Consider the following 17,660-nt stretch of genomic DNA (forward strand, 5'->3'; position numbering starts at 1 on the left):
CCAATTAACCTACATACCTATATGTTTTTGAAGTGTGGGAGGAAACCGATGATCTCGGAGAAAACCCACGTAGGTCACGGGGAGAACGTACAAACTCCGTACAGACGGCGCCCGAAGTCAGGATCGAACCTGAGTCTCCGGCACTGCATTCGCTGTAAGGCAGCAACTCTACCGCTGCGCCCCCTCTAACTTGCACTATTCCCCACTCCACCATATATATGTCTAGAACTGCTGCATCAATTCCTGATGATCAACGCCTTCCAAACCCCTGCCTCAGCACTGGGCTGTGGTGATCTGATCACTTACCACCAGCTCCTTCCACAATTCCTCTTACCACGGCCTGGACACCATGAGGCTTCATCAGTGCCTGGGACAAGAACTGGCCACAAAGGCGTCGCAGCCAGGCCGGAGCCTTCAGCCTGGCTTGTGCAGAGCCACCGCTCGCTCTGACCACCTGCAAACACACACAACACTCAACAAGTCATGTAACTAACCCTCCCGGAACTCCCCACCACAGCCTTCCTTGCTGTCTATTCATGTCCATGGACGGCATTGCTGGCAAGACTAGCCTGCACTGCCCAGCACTGGGCACTGGGTGACATCCGGGGTCACACCAGATTATGGATTTGGGGTCCGATAAATGTCAGAATCAACAAGTGAGGTAGAAGTCCTTCAGTGAAGGACACGAGTAAACATGAGCCATTTGTTGCCCATCGCTGACCACCCCTGAACTGAGTTGCTTGCTGGGCCATTGAGTCATAGAGCATGAGAACAGGCCCTTCAGCCCACCTTGCCTGCTAGGCTGAACAAGTTGGCATTCTGGTTAGTCCTATCTACCTGCATTTGGCAGATAGCCTCTAAACCCCTCCTCTCCATATATCTGTCAAAATGTCTTTTGAAAGTCGAAATTATATCTGTTTCTATAAGTTCATCTGGAGTCTACTCTAATTAGACTAAAAATGTCGCCTGAGGTCCCTCTTAAATCTCTCCCCTCTCACCTTCAGCATGTGTCCTCTAGCTTTAGAATGCTCTAATCAATGAGCGTTCACTTTATCCATGCCTCTCATGGTCTTGTGCACCTCTATAATTCAAGCCAACAAGTCTAGGTAACATCCTGGAGAATCTCTTCTGCACCCGTTCCAATTTAAAGTAGAGCATTGCAAAACTAGTGGGCATAGGCCTGAGATGAAAGGACCGGACAAGCTAGATGCAGGAAAAATGTTCTCAATGTTGGGGGAAGTCCAGAACCAGGGGCCACATTTTAACAATAAAGAGGAGGCCATTTAAAACCGCGGTGAGAAAAAACCTTTTCACCCAGAGAGTTGTGAATTTGTGGAATTCTCTGCCACAGAGGGCAGTGGAGGCCTATGGAATCAAGGGATATGGGGAGAAGGCAGGCACAGGCGATGATCAGCCATGATCACAATGAATGGCGGTGCTGGCTTGAAGGGCCAAATGGTCACCTCCTGCACCTATTTTATATGCCCATAGGCTTAAGATGTGGAGTAAGAGGGTTAGAGGAGTTTCTTTTTCACCCTGGTAATTGGAGTGTGGAATACACTGCCTGAGAAAGTGGTGGAGGCAGGTAGACTCGCAACATTTAACAAGGTGTCGCAAGCTACAGACCAAGAGCTGGTAAATGGGATTTGTATAGATGCGCACTTGATGGTCAACCAGGACATGGTGGGCTGAATGGCCTGTTTCTGTGATTACCAGCCCATGACTATGTTGACATCACAGGCAAGGCCAACATCTATTGCCCACATAAGAAACCGTTACCTTAGCTCCTCCCTGAAGAATCAGCAGTTCCTTAATGACATTCGGCTGATAGACTTGATCCAAAACTTTCCGTAGGGCTTCCTGACAGCCGCGCCGCTCTTCCTCAGTGAGGTCCTGACAGAAACACATCAGTGTTACGTGCGTAAAACATAACATGGTTCCCTGGGACATAACCCACAGCATGTACCCCCAGTCACCAGCTACACACTCAGATGGTTGTGTCCATAATCTGCCCCCTCCCTTAGCAGCCTGCAGTTGAACAAATCACACTGCTACCCACTCACTCCCACAGCTATCTGGACTACACTTCTTCCCACCCGGTCCCCTGCAAAAAGTCTATCCCCATCTCCCAATTCCTCCGTCTACGCCGCATCTGCGCCCGGGATGAGGTGTTTCACACTAGGGCTTCTGAGATGTCCTCGTTCTTCAGAAAACGGGGCTTCCCCTCCTCCATTATAGATGAGGCTCTCACTAGGGTCTCTTCTACATCCCGCAGCTCCGCTCTTGCTCCCCCTCCCCCCACTCGCAACAAGGACAGAATCCCCCTCGTTCTCACCTTCCACCCCACCAGCCAGCGGATCCAACATATCATCCACCAACATTTCCGTCACCTACAACGGGACCCCACCACTGGCCATATCTTCCCATCCCCTCCCCTCTCTGCGTTCCGCAGAGACCGTTCCCTCCGTAACTCCCTGGTCCACTCGTCCCTTCCTACCCAAACCACCCCAACCCCGGGCACTTTCCCCTGCAACTGCACGAGATGCAACACCTGTCCCTTTACCTCCCCCCTCAACTCCATCCAAGGACCCAAACAGTCTTTCCAGGTGAGACAAAGGTTCACCTGCACCTCCTCTAACCTCATCTATTGCATCCGCTGCTCTAGATGCCAACTTATTTACATCGGCGAAACCAAGCGCAGGCTCGCCGATCGCTTCGCTGAACACCTGCGCTCGGTCCGCATTAACAAAACTGATCTCCCGGTGGCCGAGAACTTTAACTCCCCCTCCCATTCCCAGTCTGACCTTTCTGTCATGGGCCTCCTCCAGTGCCATAGTGAGGCCCACCGGAAATTGGAGGAACAGCACCTCATATTTCGCCTGGGCAGTTTGCAGCCCGGTGGTATGAACGTCGACTTCTCCAACTTTAGATAGCTCCTCTGTCCCTCCCTTCCCCTCCTCCTTCCCAAATCTCCCTCTATCTTCCTGTCTCCACCTATATCCTTCCTTTGTCCCGCCCCCGACATCAGTCTGAAGAAGGGTCTCGACCCGAAACGTCACCCATTCCTTCTCTCCCGAGATGCTGCCTGACCTGCTGAGTTACTCCAGCATTTTGTGAATAAATCACACTGCTACATTGCTCTACACAGAAGGAGCAAGACCTGGTTGAATGCAGCTTGTGATCAAACAACACAGCAGTGAGATGGCACTAATGCAAAACAGTCCAACTCTCTCTGCCCCAACGCCCTTCTCTCCCAGTCAGCATATGCTAATGGATTGCTCAACACAAATCTGTAAATCCTATACATGGAGAAACAGTCCATATTGTTGGGACAACGGAGGAAACAGCACAGGCGCTTGCTGTGGGTTCAGAATGGTCTTTAACCGAAGAACTAGGTTGGTAATTGGCAGTTATTTAGAATATGGAGAGTGTAGTTGGGATAGCTGCAAGATAGCTGGTTGTTGTAAAATTGGTTACTGTACCTTCCGAGGAGCACCGTGCCCTGGTGAGGCTTTCCGTTGATCTTTGGTTGAGGAATAACCCAGTTGGCAGAGACTGGCCATGAGATCTCCGAGGTGCCTGGTGAACACGAGACTCTCCAGGGATGGGTGTTCAGCAATGCTGAGGAGCACCTGGGTGACGGTGTGCAGTCGCCATGTCCCACTCACAGTCCCATGTCCCATGTCACCAACCACCTTCTCAACCGTTGCTGCAAACTCTGACCTGCAGCCAAGGGGAATCCCAACCCCGGGCAGCAGGTGAGAGCAGATGCCAAGAGTCACAACAAACTGCAGAGCGGATTGGACGGTCTTCTGCTGCAAGATGCTGAGCGTGTCAGGAGAGAGAGGCGGAGCACACTCTGGGCTCTTGGGATTTGGTTTTGGGGGTGCGAATTGTGCCAACACATCAATCATTGTCTGCTTCAAACACAAGAGCAGCACGAGTACCTCAGCAACAAAGCTCCACACAACGTCATCACAGCTCAGCGGCCAAGCTAACTGGGCCAGCATGCCATTCCTCAGCTGCCCCAGAGCCAGTCTGGCTGGATCCTGCTGCAGCTTCTCATGATGGGCAGCGAGGTTGCGGGAGAGAGTCTGTAGAAGCACATCCTCACGACTGGCCTGTGACACCGCAGTCACTTCTGAAAAGAATCACATCAGCTGCAGTATAGATCCTGGACAAGAATTTGTCCCACATCAGATTCCCCCCCCCACCCACACCCCCCCCCCCCCACCCACACACCCCCCCCCCCCCCCCCACCCCCCCCACCCCCACCCCAATGGCCACAGGTGAACAATCCGAAGCGGTGAAAACCCTTATACCCTGCTCCAAAAGCTGCAGATATCACAAATCTGGAGTAAAAAAGGTTCTGGGGACAATCAGCACATCCCGTGGAGAAACAAGGGGATTAAAGATTCAATTGGAGGAGCTTTCACTTGAAATGAATGATGCCTGAGCTGCAGAGTACTTCCAGCCATTTCTGCTTTTATTGGAATCATAGAAAATGCACCACAATAACAGGCCCTTCAGCCCAACTCATCCATGCTGACCAAGTTGACCACCTAAGCTGGTCACATTTTCCTGTTTGGCCCGTATCACTAACTGTTCCTATCCACAAACCTGTCCGATGACTTCTAAACATGTCACCCAGCACTCAGCCTTCTCCAATGGTCTGTTCCATATACCCACCACCCTTGATGTTCCTCAGGTTCCTATTAAATCTTTCCCCTCCCAACTTAAACCTATGTCTTTTAGTTTTCCCCTCAACCATGGGAAAAAAAAGATTGACCATTCACCCGTCAACACCTCTTAAAATTTGATAAGTCGCTACGTTCACCTCTTCAGCCTCCTTTGCTCCAAGGGAAACAGTGCTTGTCCAGTCTCTCCTTACAACACGGTGGCGCAGCGGTAGAGTTACTGCCTTAAAGTGCTTTCAGCGCCAGACACCCAGATTTGATCCCGACTATAGGTGCTGTCTGTGCGGAGTTTGTACATTCTCCCCGTGACTTCGTGGGCTTACTCCGAGATCTTCGGTTTCCCCCCACACTCCAAAGTATAGGTATGCAGGTTAATTGGCTTGGTTTATGCGCAAATTGTCCCTTGTGTGTGGGGGATAGTACTGATGTGCAGGGATCGCTGCGGACTCGGTGCAACGAAGGTCCTGTTTCTGCACTGTATCACTAAACTATACTAAACTCAAGTCCTCCAGTCCCAGGAACATGCTTGTGAATCTTTTCTACTCCCTCTATCTTAATGACATCTTTCTGACAGTGCTGTGACCAAAACTACACCTAGTGCCCCAGGTGTGGTCTCACTAACAGCAGCTCGAGCATCACATCTCAACTCGTGTACTTAATGCCGACACCAATGAAGGCCAGTCTTAAGAAGGGTCTTGACCCGAAACGTTACCCATTCCATCTCTCCAGAGATGCTGCCTGTCCCACTGAGTTCCTCCAGCATTTTGTGAAACCTTCGATTTGTACCAGCATCTGCAGTTATTTTCCTACCAATGAAGGCCAGCGTGCCAATGCCCAAAGGCCACTAGTGTCACCGCCTCCAGCACCCCGAGGTGTCCGCTCTCCAGGTACTATCCCCGGGTACAGGTGCAGCCCTCGTTCATTTACCCGAGAGCAGCACCTCACACTTGTCAGTTACTCCGGGGACAGCACACGGGCGGCGGTTACCCTCCCCCTCACGCACGGTTATCTGCTCCGGGCCCCTCGGCCGTGTCCGCCCCCCTCACCCCGCGGCCACTCGTCCCCTCACCCCGACCCTTCCCCTTCCCCCCGCGGCCACTCGTCCTCTCACCCGCCGGCACCGTCAGCTCCCTCAGCGCCTTCGTCACCGCACACAGACTGGCCGCCATCTTGGGCAGCTGTACGCACGCGCCAGCACGCAGGCGGGAGCCGCAGCTTCAGCTCTGCGCATGTGCACTTGGACGCCGCTGCTCCAACTACCCGGCGCCATCTTAGTAAAGGAAATAGACAGCATAAGTCCCTGTGGACGGGCATCTTGGCAAAGGAGCCAGGCAGTAGGAGCCAGGAAACATTCCTCAGAGCACCAGCAGATTGATTGCCCAGTGGCTAGATGAACAGCCCATATTTCTCAGGAGAGCCTGCAGGACAATTGCTTGAACACTGAACTTTCCAATGTTTACCCCTGCATTGCTTAACAACTCCTACCACTACACGCATTAGTCTCTACTCCCATGCATGTGAAGAAGGGTTTCAACCCCCGGGAACACCATCTGTTCATTCCCTCTGTCCCGCTGAGCTCTCCAGTAGTTTGTCTTTGTGCGTGATTCCAACATTTGCAGTCTTCTTGGCTTCCTTTGAAAATATGTACACAAGGCACTGCCTCAGCCAAAATCTACCACCAAAGATCCCCCACCATGTAGTCCATGCCTTCTTCTCACTGCTACCATCAGGCAGGAGGTACAGAAACCTGAAACTCCACACCACCAAGTTTAGGAATAGCTACCTTCCTACAACGGACTGCTACAGACCATCTCTTGCACTACCGTGGAACTTCATTCTCATCGAGTTTCCAACAAATATCTTGGGTATTTTTCTCGTCTTTTTCTTTTCGCATATGTAGAATTAATGATTAATTTATTTATAATCTATGATTTTGTGTGTGCCTGAGTTTATGTGCCTGTGATGCTGCTGCATGCAAGTTTTTTATAGGACCTCATGGTACTTGTGCAAATGACAAACTCAACGTGACTTAATCTTTCTCTTCCTTTGTTTGCATTTTCTATGTCTTCCCTGGTCTAATCATCCTTCTCCTCCACACCAGGCACTTTCTCCTGCAACCACAGGAGTGCAACACCTGTCCCTCCAGCTCCTCCCTCACCACCATCCCCGGATCTAATAGGCCCTTGAAGGCGAGACAAAGATTCACCCATCCCTCCTCCAACCAGTTGTTGCTGCACGAATGCACCCCTCACTACCCCAGCCACATCTGCCACGCTCCCCTCCTTGCAGGTACAAACAGGTACAAATATCTTGAACCCACATTGACTGCAATGTTGTCCGTGGAAGAAAAATTAGACACTTTCCAAAAGTTCTGTTTAATTAAGTCTCAGATCATAAAACTTAAATAATTCTTCCAAACAAACAATAAACAGAATTTTTATAAATTTTCTTAACATAAATATTAAAATCTTTCAATCTTAACTGTATAAACTAAGATTTAAATAATACTTTATTACCTGATATTGCATCATTGCCTCGTGTGGCTGGTGTAAAGGGAGAGGAGTTTTCAGCCAAAATACAGTCTACATTCTTAGATGTCAAATATTATCATTCTCCTCTTTCTGCTCCATTCTAAACAGCATATAACTAAATATGTTCAATACTTTGCAACAAAATTAAAGACTAATTCCCTTAAGGACAGGGTAGTGTCAAACGTTAGTGTGCAAAGTTACAGCTTCTTCCAGTCGTTGCCCTTGGCTCCCATTGACACCAGCCATGCCAACAGACAGGCAGGCAGGTGACCTCCTTACCCTCCTGCCTGGGCTTCATTCTCTGCTCACACAAGTGCCTCTAAAAGAAACTATTACAAAACCATTGCAACAAGATTACTTCGGGTAGTAGCTCAGGTGAGAGGGAGAGGGGCCAAGGTGAGCAGGAGGCATGATGTAGGTCTAGTAATGTCAAACCTCAACCTTCCTTCCCAGAGTGCATGCGTCAGTGGTTATGAGGAGGAACTGTGGCCCTGCAGCTGAGATTGCTTCATTCCTTAAGGGCTGACATTAGTCAGGACGTCCATGACTGCATGTTCTTCAGCATCAACTCAAAAGCTTCTCTGAAAGGGGCTTGTGCATTCTTCAGCGAGTCTTCAATTCGACTGTAGAGGCTGAAGGATTTCAGGTCCAGCCAGATGAAGCCGAAGCATTGCTCATTGAAGAGGATGAAGAGACCAGGCGTCCTCTCAGGGCTGGTGAAGCCGTGCCCTGCAATCAGGCCAGTGCCATAGAAACTAGCACCGGGCCAGAAACACAGTGTTCAGAATCATTGACAGTACAAACACTCCCCATGACAATCCACAGTTCCACTTCAATACAGTCACAAACACTCCCCATGACAATCCACAGCTCCACTTCAATACAGTTACAAACACTCTTGAAAAGACAAATAAACATATTCAGGAGAATCTCAATTGGTTTAGTTTTTTTTTGGTTTAGAGATATAGCATGGAAACAAGTCCGTTTTAAAAAGGGAGGGAGAGAGAAAACGGGGAATTATAGACCAGTTAGCCTAACATCGGTAGTGGGGAAAATGCTAGAGTCAGTTATTAAAGATGTGATAGCATCGCATTTGGAAAGTGGTGAAATCATCGGACAAAGTCAGCATGGATTTATGAAAGGCAAATCATGCCTGACGAATCTTATAGAATTTTTCGAGGATGTAACTAGTAGAGTGGATAAGGGAGAACCAGTCAATGTGTTATATCTGGACTTTCAGAAGGCCTTCGACAAGGTCCCACATAGGAGATTGGGGTACAAACTTAAAGCACACGGTATTGGGGGTTCAGTGTTGAGGTGGATAGAGAATTGGTTGGCGGACAGGAAGCAAAGAGTAGGAATAAACGGGTCCTTTTCGGAATGGCAGGCAGTGACTAGTGGGGTACCGCAAGGCTCAGTGCTGGGACCCCAGTTATTTACAATATATATTAATGATTTGGACGAGGGAATTGAATGTAACATCTCTAAGTTTGCGGATGACACGAAGCTGGGTGGCAGTGTTAGCCGAGGAGGATGCTGCAGAGTGACTTGGATAGATTAGGAGAGTGGGCAAATGCATGGCAGATGCAATATAATGTGGATAAATGTGAGGTTATCCACTTTAGCGGCAAGAACAGGAAAGCAGAGTATTACCTGAATGGTGGCCAATTAGGACAAGGGGAGATGCAATGTGACCTGGATGTCATGGTGCACCAGTCATTGAAAGCAAGCATGCAGGTGCAGCAGGCAGTGAAGAAAGCGAATGGTATGTTAGCATTCATAGCAAGAAGATTTGAGTATAGGAGCAGGGAGGTTCTGCTGCAGTTGTACAGGGCCTTGGTGAGACCGCACCTGGAGTATTGTGTACAGTTTTGGTCTCCTAATCTGAGGAAAGACATTCTAGCCTTAGAGGGAGTACAGAGAAGGTTCACCAGATTGATCCCTGGGATGGCAGGACTTTCATATGAAGAAAGACTGGATAGACTAGGCTTATACTCGCTGGAATTTAGAAGACTGAGGGGGGATCTTATTGAAACATATAAAATTCTTAAGGGGTTGGAGAGGCTAGATGCGGGAAGATTGTTCCCGATGTTGGGGAAGTCCAGAACCAGGGGCCACAGCTTAAGGATAAGGGGGAAGTCTTTTAGGACCGAGATGAGAAGACATTTCTTCACACAGAGAGTGGTGAGTCTGTGGAATTCTCTGCCACAGAAGGTAGTTGAGGCCAGTTCATTGGCTATATTTAAGAGGGAGTTAGATGTGGCCCTTATGGCTAGAGGGATCAGGGGGTATGCAGGCACAGGTTACTGAGCTGGATGATCAGCCCTGATCATATTGAATGTCGGTGCAGGCTCGAAGGGCCGAATGGCCTACTCCTGCACCTATTTTCTATGTTTCGTTCTTTCGGCCTACCGGGTCCGCGCCGACCAGCGATCCACGCACATTAACACTATACACATTAGGAACAATTTTTATTAAACTTTTCACCAAGCCAATTAACCTACAAACCTGTATGCCTTTGGAGCATGGGAGGAAACCGAAAATCTGGGAGAAAACACACGCAGGTCACGGGGAGAACGTATAAACTCCGTACAGACAGCACCCGTAGTTAGGATCAAACCCAGGTCTCCAGCATTGCATTCACTGTAATGGAGCAACTTTCAGATTCCAGAATGTTTAAGCCTCGTGTTGGCTACACAAACTCTAACATTTTATTATCTGAGGTAACCAGTGAAAGGAGAGTGTCAGAGAGTAATGTGCCTAGCCATCTTGTAGCCACAAAACATTTTTGTAGCATTGAACCGGGCATCGTATAATGAAATTGCAATTGTTAATTGATCATTGGGACTGCTGCTGTTGAAAGCATGTTGTTAAATCTGATGAGTATTCAGCAGGCCCCTGGAAGCTCTGAATTACTCCACTCACACACAGTGAACAAGGAATCCTGCCCGATTCTAGAGAAACAACCTAGAGAAAATAATTTACAAAATTACTTTCACTGCATCAGCAATAAAATGAAAGGAACAAAAAGACCAGTTGTGTGAGCCAAAGTGAGCCAAGTTTGAACTGGACAGGAGGCGGAGTGTGAACGTGCCCAGATGCTCCAGACTTCCTTGCTGTGCACCGAGGGAGGCACCGACTCACCAAATGGTTCCGGTACAAAAGCAAACACAGCTGCGATTAACAAGCTTAAATCACCCTTCTCAGCACCACCACCAAAACCGAGTTTTATTCAGTTTCCCTTGGTCCCGATCCTCTGGTTCCCCCCCTAACTTCCCCTTAAAACATAGCCTTTTTAAAAACTTTTCCTTGGAAGGTCATCAATCTGAAATGTTAATGCTGTTTCTCTCTCCACAGAAGCTGCCTGACTTGTCCAGCATGTCATGTTTTATATTTAAACTCCTCACCTGAAATGTTTTGCTTCGCTATTCGGGTTACTGATGTCTGTTTAATGTAAACGTTTCCCATTTGAAGTTTGCCGAGGCACATTTTGATTGGGAACGTGCTCTACGTTCAACCAAGCCAGGCCAGGTTGCCTTTAACAGTCTATTCTGCCCATCCAGTGTTATCCCACTCTCCGACAGTGGGAAGTAAAATCCTCGGCAAAGGTTCCTCCTGGTTTTCCTCTTCAATTATATCAGGCTGATTGGGCTGTATTTACAGTCTACCCTGATTCCTAGTTAGAATAGGGCAGAAAATCTTTCACCCTCCAGTCCTACGCCACCATCTCATTTACAAGGTGGAGTGGTGGTGATCAAGGCTCCAGCAATCTCCGCATCTGCCGGAGATCAAACATAACAAACAGAAACAGGGTAGACACAAAGTGCTGGAGTAACTCAGCAGGTCAGGCAGCAACTCGGGAGAGAAGGAATGGGTGACGTTTCGGGTCGAGACCCTTCTTCAGACTGATGTCAGGGAAGGGGGTGGTCCCGTCTCCTCCCCTGACATCAGTTTGAAGGGTTTCGACCCGAAACGTTACCCACTCCTTCTCTCCTGAGATGCTGCCTGACCCATTGAGTTACCCCAGCATTTTATGTCAACCGTTGATTTTAACCAGCATCTGTAGTTTTTTTCCTAAAACAGAAACAGGGTGCTGGAGATACTCGGCAGAGCGGGCCGCATATTTGCAGACGCACTGAGTCAAAGTTTCAGGTTATTGACCTTTCATCAGAACTGGCTAACAGCTGTAATTCTGATTTGTTTAGCCCAACTTTCTTTCTCCCTCTCCTCTACTGTGGCCAGTTACCCCCTCTACCTCCATACTCTTTGCGAATCTGAACTGCACGAGTGTGAATCAGTTGCTGTTGTTCAATTAGTCACAGAAACAAGCCCTTCAACCCAACTCGTCCAGGCCAAGCAATATACTCCATCTGCTTTTCCCAATTACCAGCTTTTCCCCATATCCCTCTAAATCTTTCCTGTCAATGTACTTATATTTTAAATGTTCTTATAGTACCTACCTCAACTACCTCCTCAGGCAGCTCGTTCCATATACCCACCACCCTCTAAGTGAAAAAGTTGTCCTTCAGGTTCCCATTAAATCTTTCGCCCTCTCCTTCAAACCCATGTCCTCTGGTTGTTGATTCCCGTTTCACTTACCAGGCGCGACAAGTCCTTGGATAGACCTCGTTGCGAGCCATCACCCCCACAGGAAGCACGAAGGGCAGCCCTGCAGCTCCAGGCTCCCCTGCAGCCGTTCCCTCTGCATCCATCTGCATGTCCACCCCTACAGCATTGGCCCCCTGCTCCTGTCGCTCCTGTACACCATTGCACGCAGGCTGCGAGCTGTCCACACAGTGCTGGGTGCTGGCATGGCAGTGCTCCTGGTTCTGCTGGTCACACTGCACCTGCTGGTGAATCTCCAGCACGATCCGAGAGAGTTTGTCAAAGTTGTGCAGGTGGTCAATGTCTGGCAGATGGACCCGCCGCGACATGTCGATGTGTAATGTCAGCTGCCCTGCTGGGACATTCGGGTCTCCCTGCAACAGGAATTCATCGTCACTCTCCATCTTCTGCTCTGAGCCACTGCCACTTACTCCTTCAGCTTCACCTGCACAGCCACAACATTCAACCTGTGTCGTGGGCAGACAGGGAAACCAAGCTGTGCGCACCAACAGGTTCAAGGTGAAGGGGAAACGATTATGGGTTCAAGGTGAAGGGGAAAAGGTTATGGGTTCAAGGTGAAGGGGAAAAGGTTATGGGTTCAAGGTGAAGGGGAAAAGGTTATGGGTTCAAGGTGAAGGGGAAACGATTATGGGTTCAAGGTGAAGGGGAAAAGATTTAATAGGAATCTGAGGGGTAACCTTTTGGGTGTATGGAACAAGCTGCCAGAGGAGGTAGTTGAGGCTGGGACTATCCCATTGTTTAAGAAACAGTTGGACAGGTACAAGGATAGGACAGGTTTGGAGGGATATGGACCAAGCGCAGGCAAGTGGGACTAGTGTAGCTGGGACATTGTTGGCCGGTGTGGGCAAGTTGGGCCAAAGGGCCTGTTTCCACACTGTATCACTCTGATTATGACTCTTAACAGTAACACAAGGCAATTGGTGGAGCGTTAAATGCTATGTAGGGCATCAGACCTCCTCTCTTCTCACAGAGCAGCTTGTACTGGAGCCTACCAAGGGAGAAGGCAATTCTGGATTTAGTGTTGTGTAATGAACTGGATTTATTAAGGGAACTCAAGGTTAAAGAGCCATAGAAACATCGAAAATAGGTGCAGGAGTAGGCCATTCGGCCCTTCGAGCCTGCACCGCCATTCAATATGATCATGGCTGATCATCCAACTCAGTATCCCGTACCTGCCTTCTCTCCATACCCCCTGATCCCTTTAGCCACAAGGGCCACATCTAACTCCCTCTTAAATATAGCCAATGAACTGGCCTCAACTAGGCCATTAGGAGGTAGTGATCATAATATGATCAGTTTTAATCTACAATTTGAGAGGGAGAAGGGAAAATTGGAAGTGTCAGTATTGCAGTTGAGCAAGGGGGATTATGGAGGCATGAGGGAGGAGCTGGCCAGAGTTGACTGGAAAGAGACCCTAGCAGGGAAGACAGTGGAACAACAATGGCAGGTATTATGGGAATAACACAGAAGGTGCAGGATCAGTTCATTCCAACGAGGAAGAAAGATTCTAAGGGTAGGCGACCGTGGCTGACAAGGGAAGTCAAGGACAGTATAAAAATAAAAGAGAAGTATAACATAGCAAGGATGAGCGGGAAGCCAGAGGATTGGGACTCTTTTAAAGAGCAACATAAAATAACTAAAAAGGCAATACGGGGAGAAAAGATGAGGTATGAAGGTAAGCTAGCCAAGAATATAAAGAAGGATAGTAAAAGCTTCTTTAGGTATGTGAAGAAAAAAAAAGTTAAGACAAATGTGGGTCCCTTGAAGACAGAAGCAGGTGAATTTATAATGGAGAACAAGGAAATGGCAGGCGAGTTGAACAGGTACTTTGGATCTGTCTTCACTAAGGAAGACACAAACAATCTCCCAGATGTACTAGTGGACAGAAGTCCTAGGGTGACGAAGGAACTGAAGGAAGGAAATGGTGTTGGGTAGACTGATGGGACTGAAGGCTGATAAATCCCCAGGGCCTGATGGTCTGCATCCCAGGGTACCTTAAGGAAGTGGCTCTAGAAATCATGGATTCATTGGTGATCATTTTCCAATGTTCTATAGATTCAGGATCAGTTCCTGTGGATTGTAGGGTAGCTAATGTTATCCCACTTTTTAAGAAAGGAGGGAGAGGGAAAAAGTGTAATTATCAACCAGTTAGCCTGACATCAGTGGTGGGGAAGATGCTGGAGTCAATTATAAACGAACAAATTGCAGAACATTTGGATAGCAGTAACAGGATCGTTCCGAGTCAGCATGGATTTACGAAGGGGAATTCATGCTCGACTAATCTTCTGGAATTTTTTGAGGATGTAACTAGGGAAATGGACAAGGGGGAGCCAGTGGATGTAGTGTACCCTGACTTTTAGAAAGCCTTTGATAAGGTTCCACATAGGAGATTAGTGGGCAAAATTAGAGCACATGGATAGGGTACTGACGGATAGAAAATTGGTTGGCAGACAGGAAACAAAGAGTAGGGGTTAACGGGTCCCTTTCAGAATGGCAGGCAGTGACTAGTGGGGTACCACAAGGCTCGGTGCTGGGACCGTAGCTATATATAATATACATTAATGACTTAGATGAAGGGATTAAAAGTAACATTAGCAAATTTGCAGACGACACAAAGCTGGGTGGCAGTATGAACTGTGAGGAGGATGCAGGGTGACTTGGACAGGTTGTGTGAGTGGGCAGATGCATGGCAGATACAGTTTAATGTGGATAAATGTGAGGTTATCCACTTTGGTGGTAAGAACAGGAAGGGAGATTATTATCTGAATGATGTCAAGTTAGGAATTGGGGAAGTACAAAGAGATCTGGGCGTCCTTATTCATCAGTGACTTAAAGTAAGCATGCAGGTACAGCAGGCAGTGAAGAAAGCTAAGGGCATGTTGGCCTTTATGAAAAGAGGAGTTGAGTATAGGAGCAAAGAGGTCCTTCTGCAGTTGTACAGGGCCCGAGTGAGACCACACCTGGTGTACTGTGTGCAGTTTTGGTCTCCAAATTTGAGGAAGGACATTCTTGCTATTGAGGGAGTGCAGCGTAGGTTCACTAGGTTAATTCCCAGAATGGCAAGACTGTCATATGTTGAAAGACTGGAACGACTAGGCTTGTATACACAGGAATTTAGAAGGATGAGAGGGGATCTTATTGAAACATAAGATTATTAAGGGATTGGATACACTAGAGGCAGGAAATATGTTCCCAATGTTGGGGGAGTCCAGAACCAGGGGCCACCGTTTAAGAATAAGGGGTGGGCCATTTAGAACGGAGATGAGGAAAAACTTTTTCACTCAAGAGAGTTGTAAATCTGTGGAATTCTCTGCCTCAGAAGGCAGTGGAGGCCAATTCTCTGGATGCTTTCAAGAGAGTTAGATAGCGCTCTTAATGATAGCGGAGTCAGGGGATATGGGGAAAAGGCAGAAACGGGGTACTGATTGTGAACAGGGTACTGAATGGGGTACATGATCACATTGAATGGTGGTGCTGGCTCGAAGGGCAAAATGGCCTACTCCTGCACCTATTGTCTATTACATATAAAGATATACGTTGACAGGAGTAGCTCACTTAGCCAGTTAATCCTCCTCTACTGTTTTAATAAGATCAGGAAAGATATCCCGGGAGGTTGCCTGGAATGGAGGGCAGTTGTTAGAAGCAGAGATTGGATAGACTGGGTTTATTCTCACTGGAATGTCGGAGACTTGGGGTCACCTGACAGAGGTTTGCAAAATGATAGGGGTGTGGATAGCCAGAATCTTGTTCCCCGGCGGACAGGGGAATCCAGAGGGCACAGGTTTCACATGGAAGGGGAGAGATTGAAGGGAGGTCTGAATGGTATTTCCCCACAGAAGGTGATGGATATCCGGAACAAACTGCCTCAGGTGGATACAATAGGACAGGAAGGGCAAAGAGGGAGACAAAGTCATGAAGGTAAATGGGGTGGATAGACATCACAGTCAGCAGGGACAGGTAGGCAGTAAGGGCCTGTTACTACACTGCACAATTCAACGATTGTATCATAACTGATCGGCAGCTCCACATTCCCGCCTCCCCATGGAACTGTTCACCAGATGCTACTTCAAAAGGCATGGGTTACCGTCTGCAATAGGGGACTTCCAGCAATGCAGACCTTCCTCAGCACAGCCCAATGTTGTTGTAGATCATTTTAAATCGAGAGCAAAGATTGAACTCAACCACCAGATCTATAGCTGGCACCACCACTAGAGATCCAGTCTTCATCTCCTGTGTCTGGAGTCTTCACATTCTCCATCACCTCATGAGTTTCTACCGATGTTCCAGTGTTGTCCCACACCCCATAGAGTGCCAAGGAATACTGCATCGGCGGAATGGGAATTTGGTGATGGAATGTGGGCAGAATAAAAGGAATTGTGTAAATGGGACCTGGCTGGCTGGCACTCGATGGGCCAAAGGCACTGCTCCTGTTCTGCATGACTCTAAATCTGCCAATAGCTAATACAACCTGGCACTGTACCCATGGCACCTTACAGAGTTCTCCCGATAACACAAGGAATGTCACAGTAAACATTGGGGTCAGATACCTTGCGTTGCTTTTGCCTGTGGTGAGGAGAGTGAGCACGCTGCCACTGTTCACAGGGTCCACAGCAATTGCTCCACACACCACGGATCTCCACTCAGCTCCTGCAGGTATGTTGTCAGCAGACCACTGGGTCACAGCCACCTACAGTAATCTCATGGCCCCTTGCAATAATACAATGGCCACGTGCACTAATCCCACGACCACCCGCACTAATACAATAGCCATTTACAGTAATCCCACAGCTACCCGCAGTAATACAATGGCCACGTGCACTAATCCCACGACCACCCGCACTAATGCAATGGCCACTTACAGTAATCCCACAGCTACCCGCACTAATACAATGGCCATTTACAGTAATCCCACGACCACCCGCAGTAATACAATGGCCATTTACAGTAATCCCACGGCCACCCGCAGTAATGCAATGGCCATTTACAGTAATCCCACAGCCACCCGCAGTAATGCAATGGCCACTTACAGTAATCCCACAGCTACCCGCACTAATGCAATGGCCATTTACAGTAATCCCACGGCCACCCCCACTAATACAATGGCCACCCGCACTATACAATGGCCATTTACCGTCACCCTATGGCCACGTGCACTAATCCCACGGCCATTTACAGTAATTCTATGGCCACTTACAGTGATCTTTGTCACTTTAACGTGGGTCCCATGGAAACTGAGCATGACGATCTCCAGGCCATGGCTTCCGTACGTCCCTTTGAAGAGGCCAGGGGGTATCAGGTCCTCTGGGCTGGAGGGCGGCAGGTAGATCCTGCGGTACGTCAGGCAGTTACTGAAACACAAAGCACACATGACATGAACCTCAGGCAAATAAACATGGTGCCGGTTGCAGCCGGCAGGAACAGGCACCAGATCAAGGACATCATCCAATGACAAGAACAAGAAATATACAATGCCCTCCCCCTCCTTTCTAGATCTCACAGTCACCATCACAAAAAATAGACTATTGACTGACGTCTATTACAATCCCACCAACTCCCACAACTATCTCGACTATTCTTCCCACCCTGCAAGGACTCTATCCCCTACTCCCAATTCCTCCGTCTATGCCACATCTGCGCCCTAGATGAGGTGTTCCACACCTGGACATCCGAGATGTCCTCATTCTTTATGGAACGGGGGTTCCCCTCTCCAATCATAGATGAGGCCTTCACTCGTGTCTCCAACCTACCCCGCAGTTCCGCCCTTGCTCCCCCTCCCCCCACGTCACAACAGAGACAGAGTCCCCTT

General features: G+C 48.5%; 2 protein-coding genes across 5 annotated transcripts in view; both read right to left on the reverse strand.

Annotated features, from left to right (window-relative positions):
- tango6 (transport and golgi organization 6 homolog (Drosophila)) overlaps nt 1-5,885 on the reverse strand; it is a 55,976-nt gene extending 50,091 nt beyond the window's left edge. For both annotated transcript variants that reach the window (XM_078400897.1, XM_078400898.1), the window contains exons 1-4: nt 5,809-5,885; nt 3,483-4,141; nt 1,780-1,893; nt 307-454 (exon numbers count right to left, since the gene is read on the reverse strand). In XM_078400897.1, coding sequence (XP_078257023.1) covers nt 307-454; nt 1,780-1,893; nt 3,483-4,141; nt 5,809-5,866 — 979 coding nt within the window. In that variant the 5' untranslated portion in view covers nt 5,867-5,885. The remainder of the gene's footprint in view (nt 1-306; nt 455-1,779; nt 1,894-3,482; nt 4,142-5,808) is intronic.
- A 1,190-nt stretch (nt 5,886-7,075) lies between these two features.
- fbxo31 (F-box protein 31) overlaps nt 7,076-17,660 on the reverse strand; it is a 33,220-nt gene continuing 22,635 nt past the window's right edge. For all 3 annotated transcript variants that reach the window (XM_078401798.1, XM_078401800.1, XM_078401799.1), the window contains exons 7-9: nt 17,049-17,202; nt 11,828-12,207; nt 7,076-7,983 (exon numbers count right to left, since the gene is read on the reverse strand). In XM_078401798.1, the coding sequence (XP_078257924.1) occupies nt 7,761-7,983; nt 11,828-12,207; nt 17,049-17,202 (757 nt within the window). In that variant the 3' untranslated portion in view covers nt 7,076-7,760. The remainder of the gene's footprint in view (nt 7,984-11,827; nt 12,208-17,048; nt 17,203-17,660) is intronic.

This window comes from Rhinoraja longicauda, chromosome 6, assembly GCF_053455715.1.
Source record: "Rhinoraja longicauda isolate Sanriku21f chromosome 6, sRhiLon1.1, whole genome shotgun sequence".
NCBI classification, from domain to species: domain Eukaryota; kingdom Metazoa; phylum Chordata; class Chondrichthyes; order Rajiformes; family Arhynchobatidae; genus Rhinoraja; species Rhinoraja longicauda.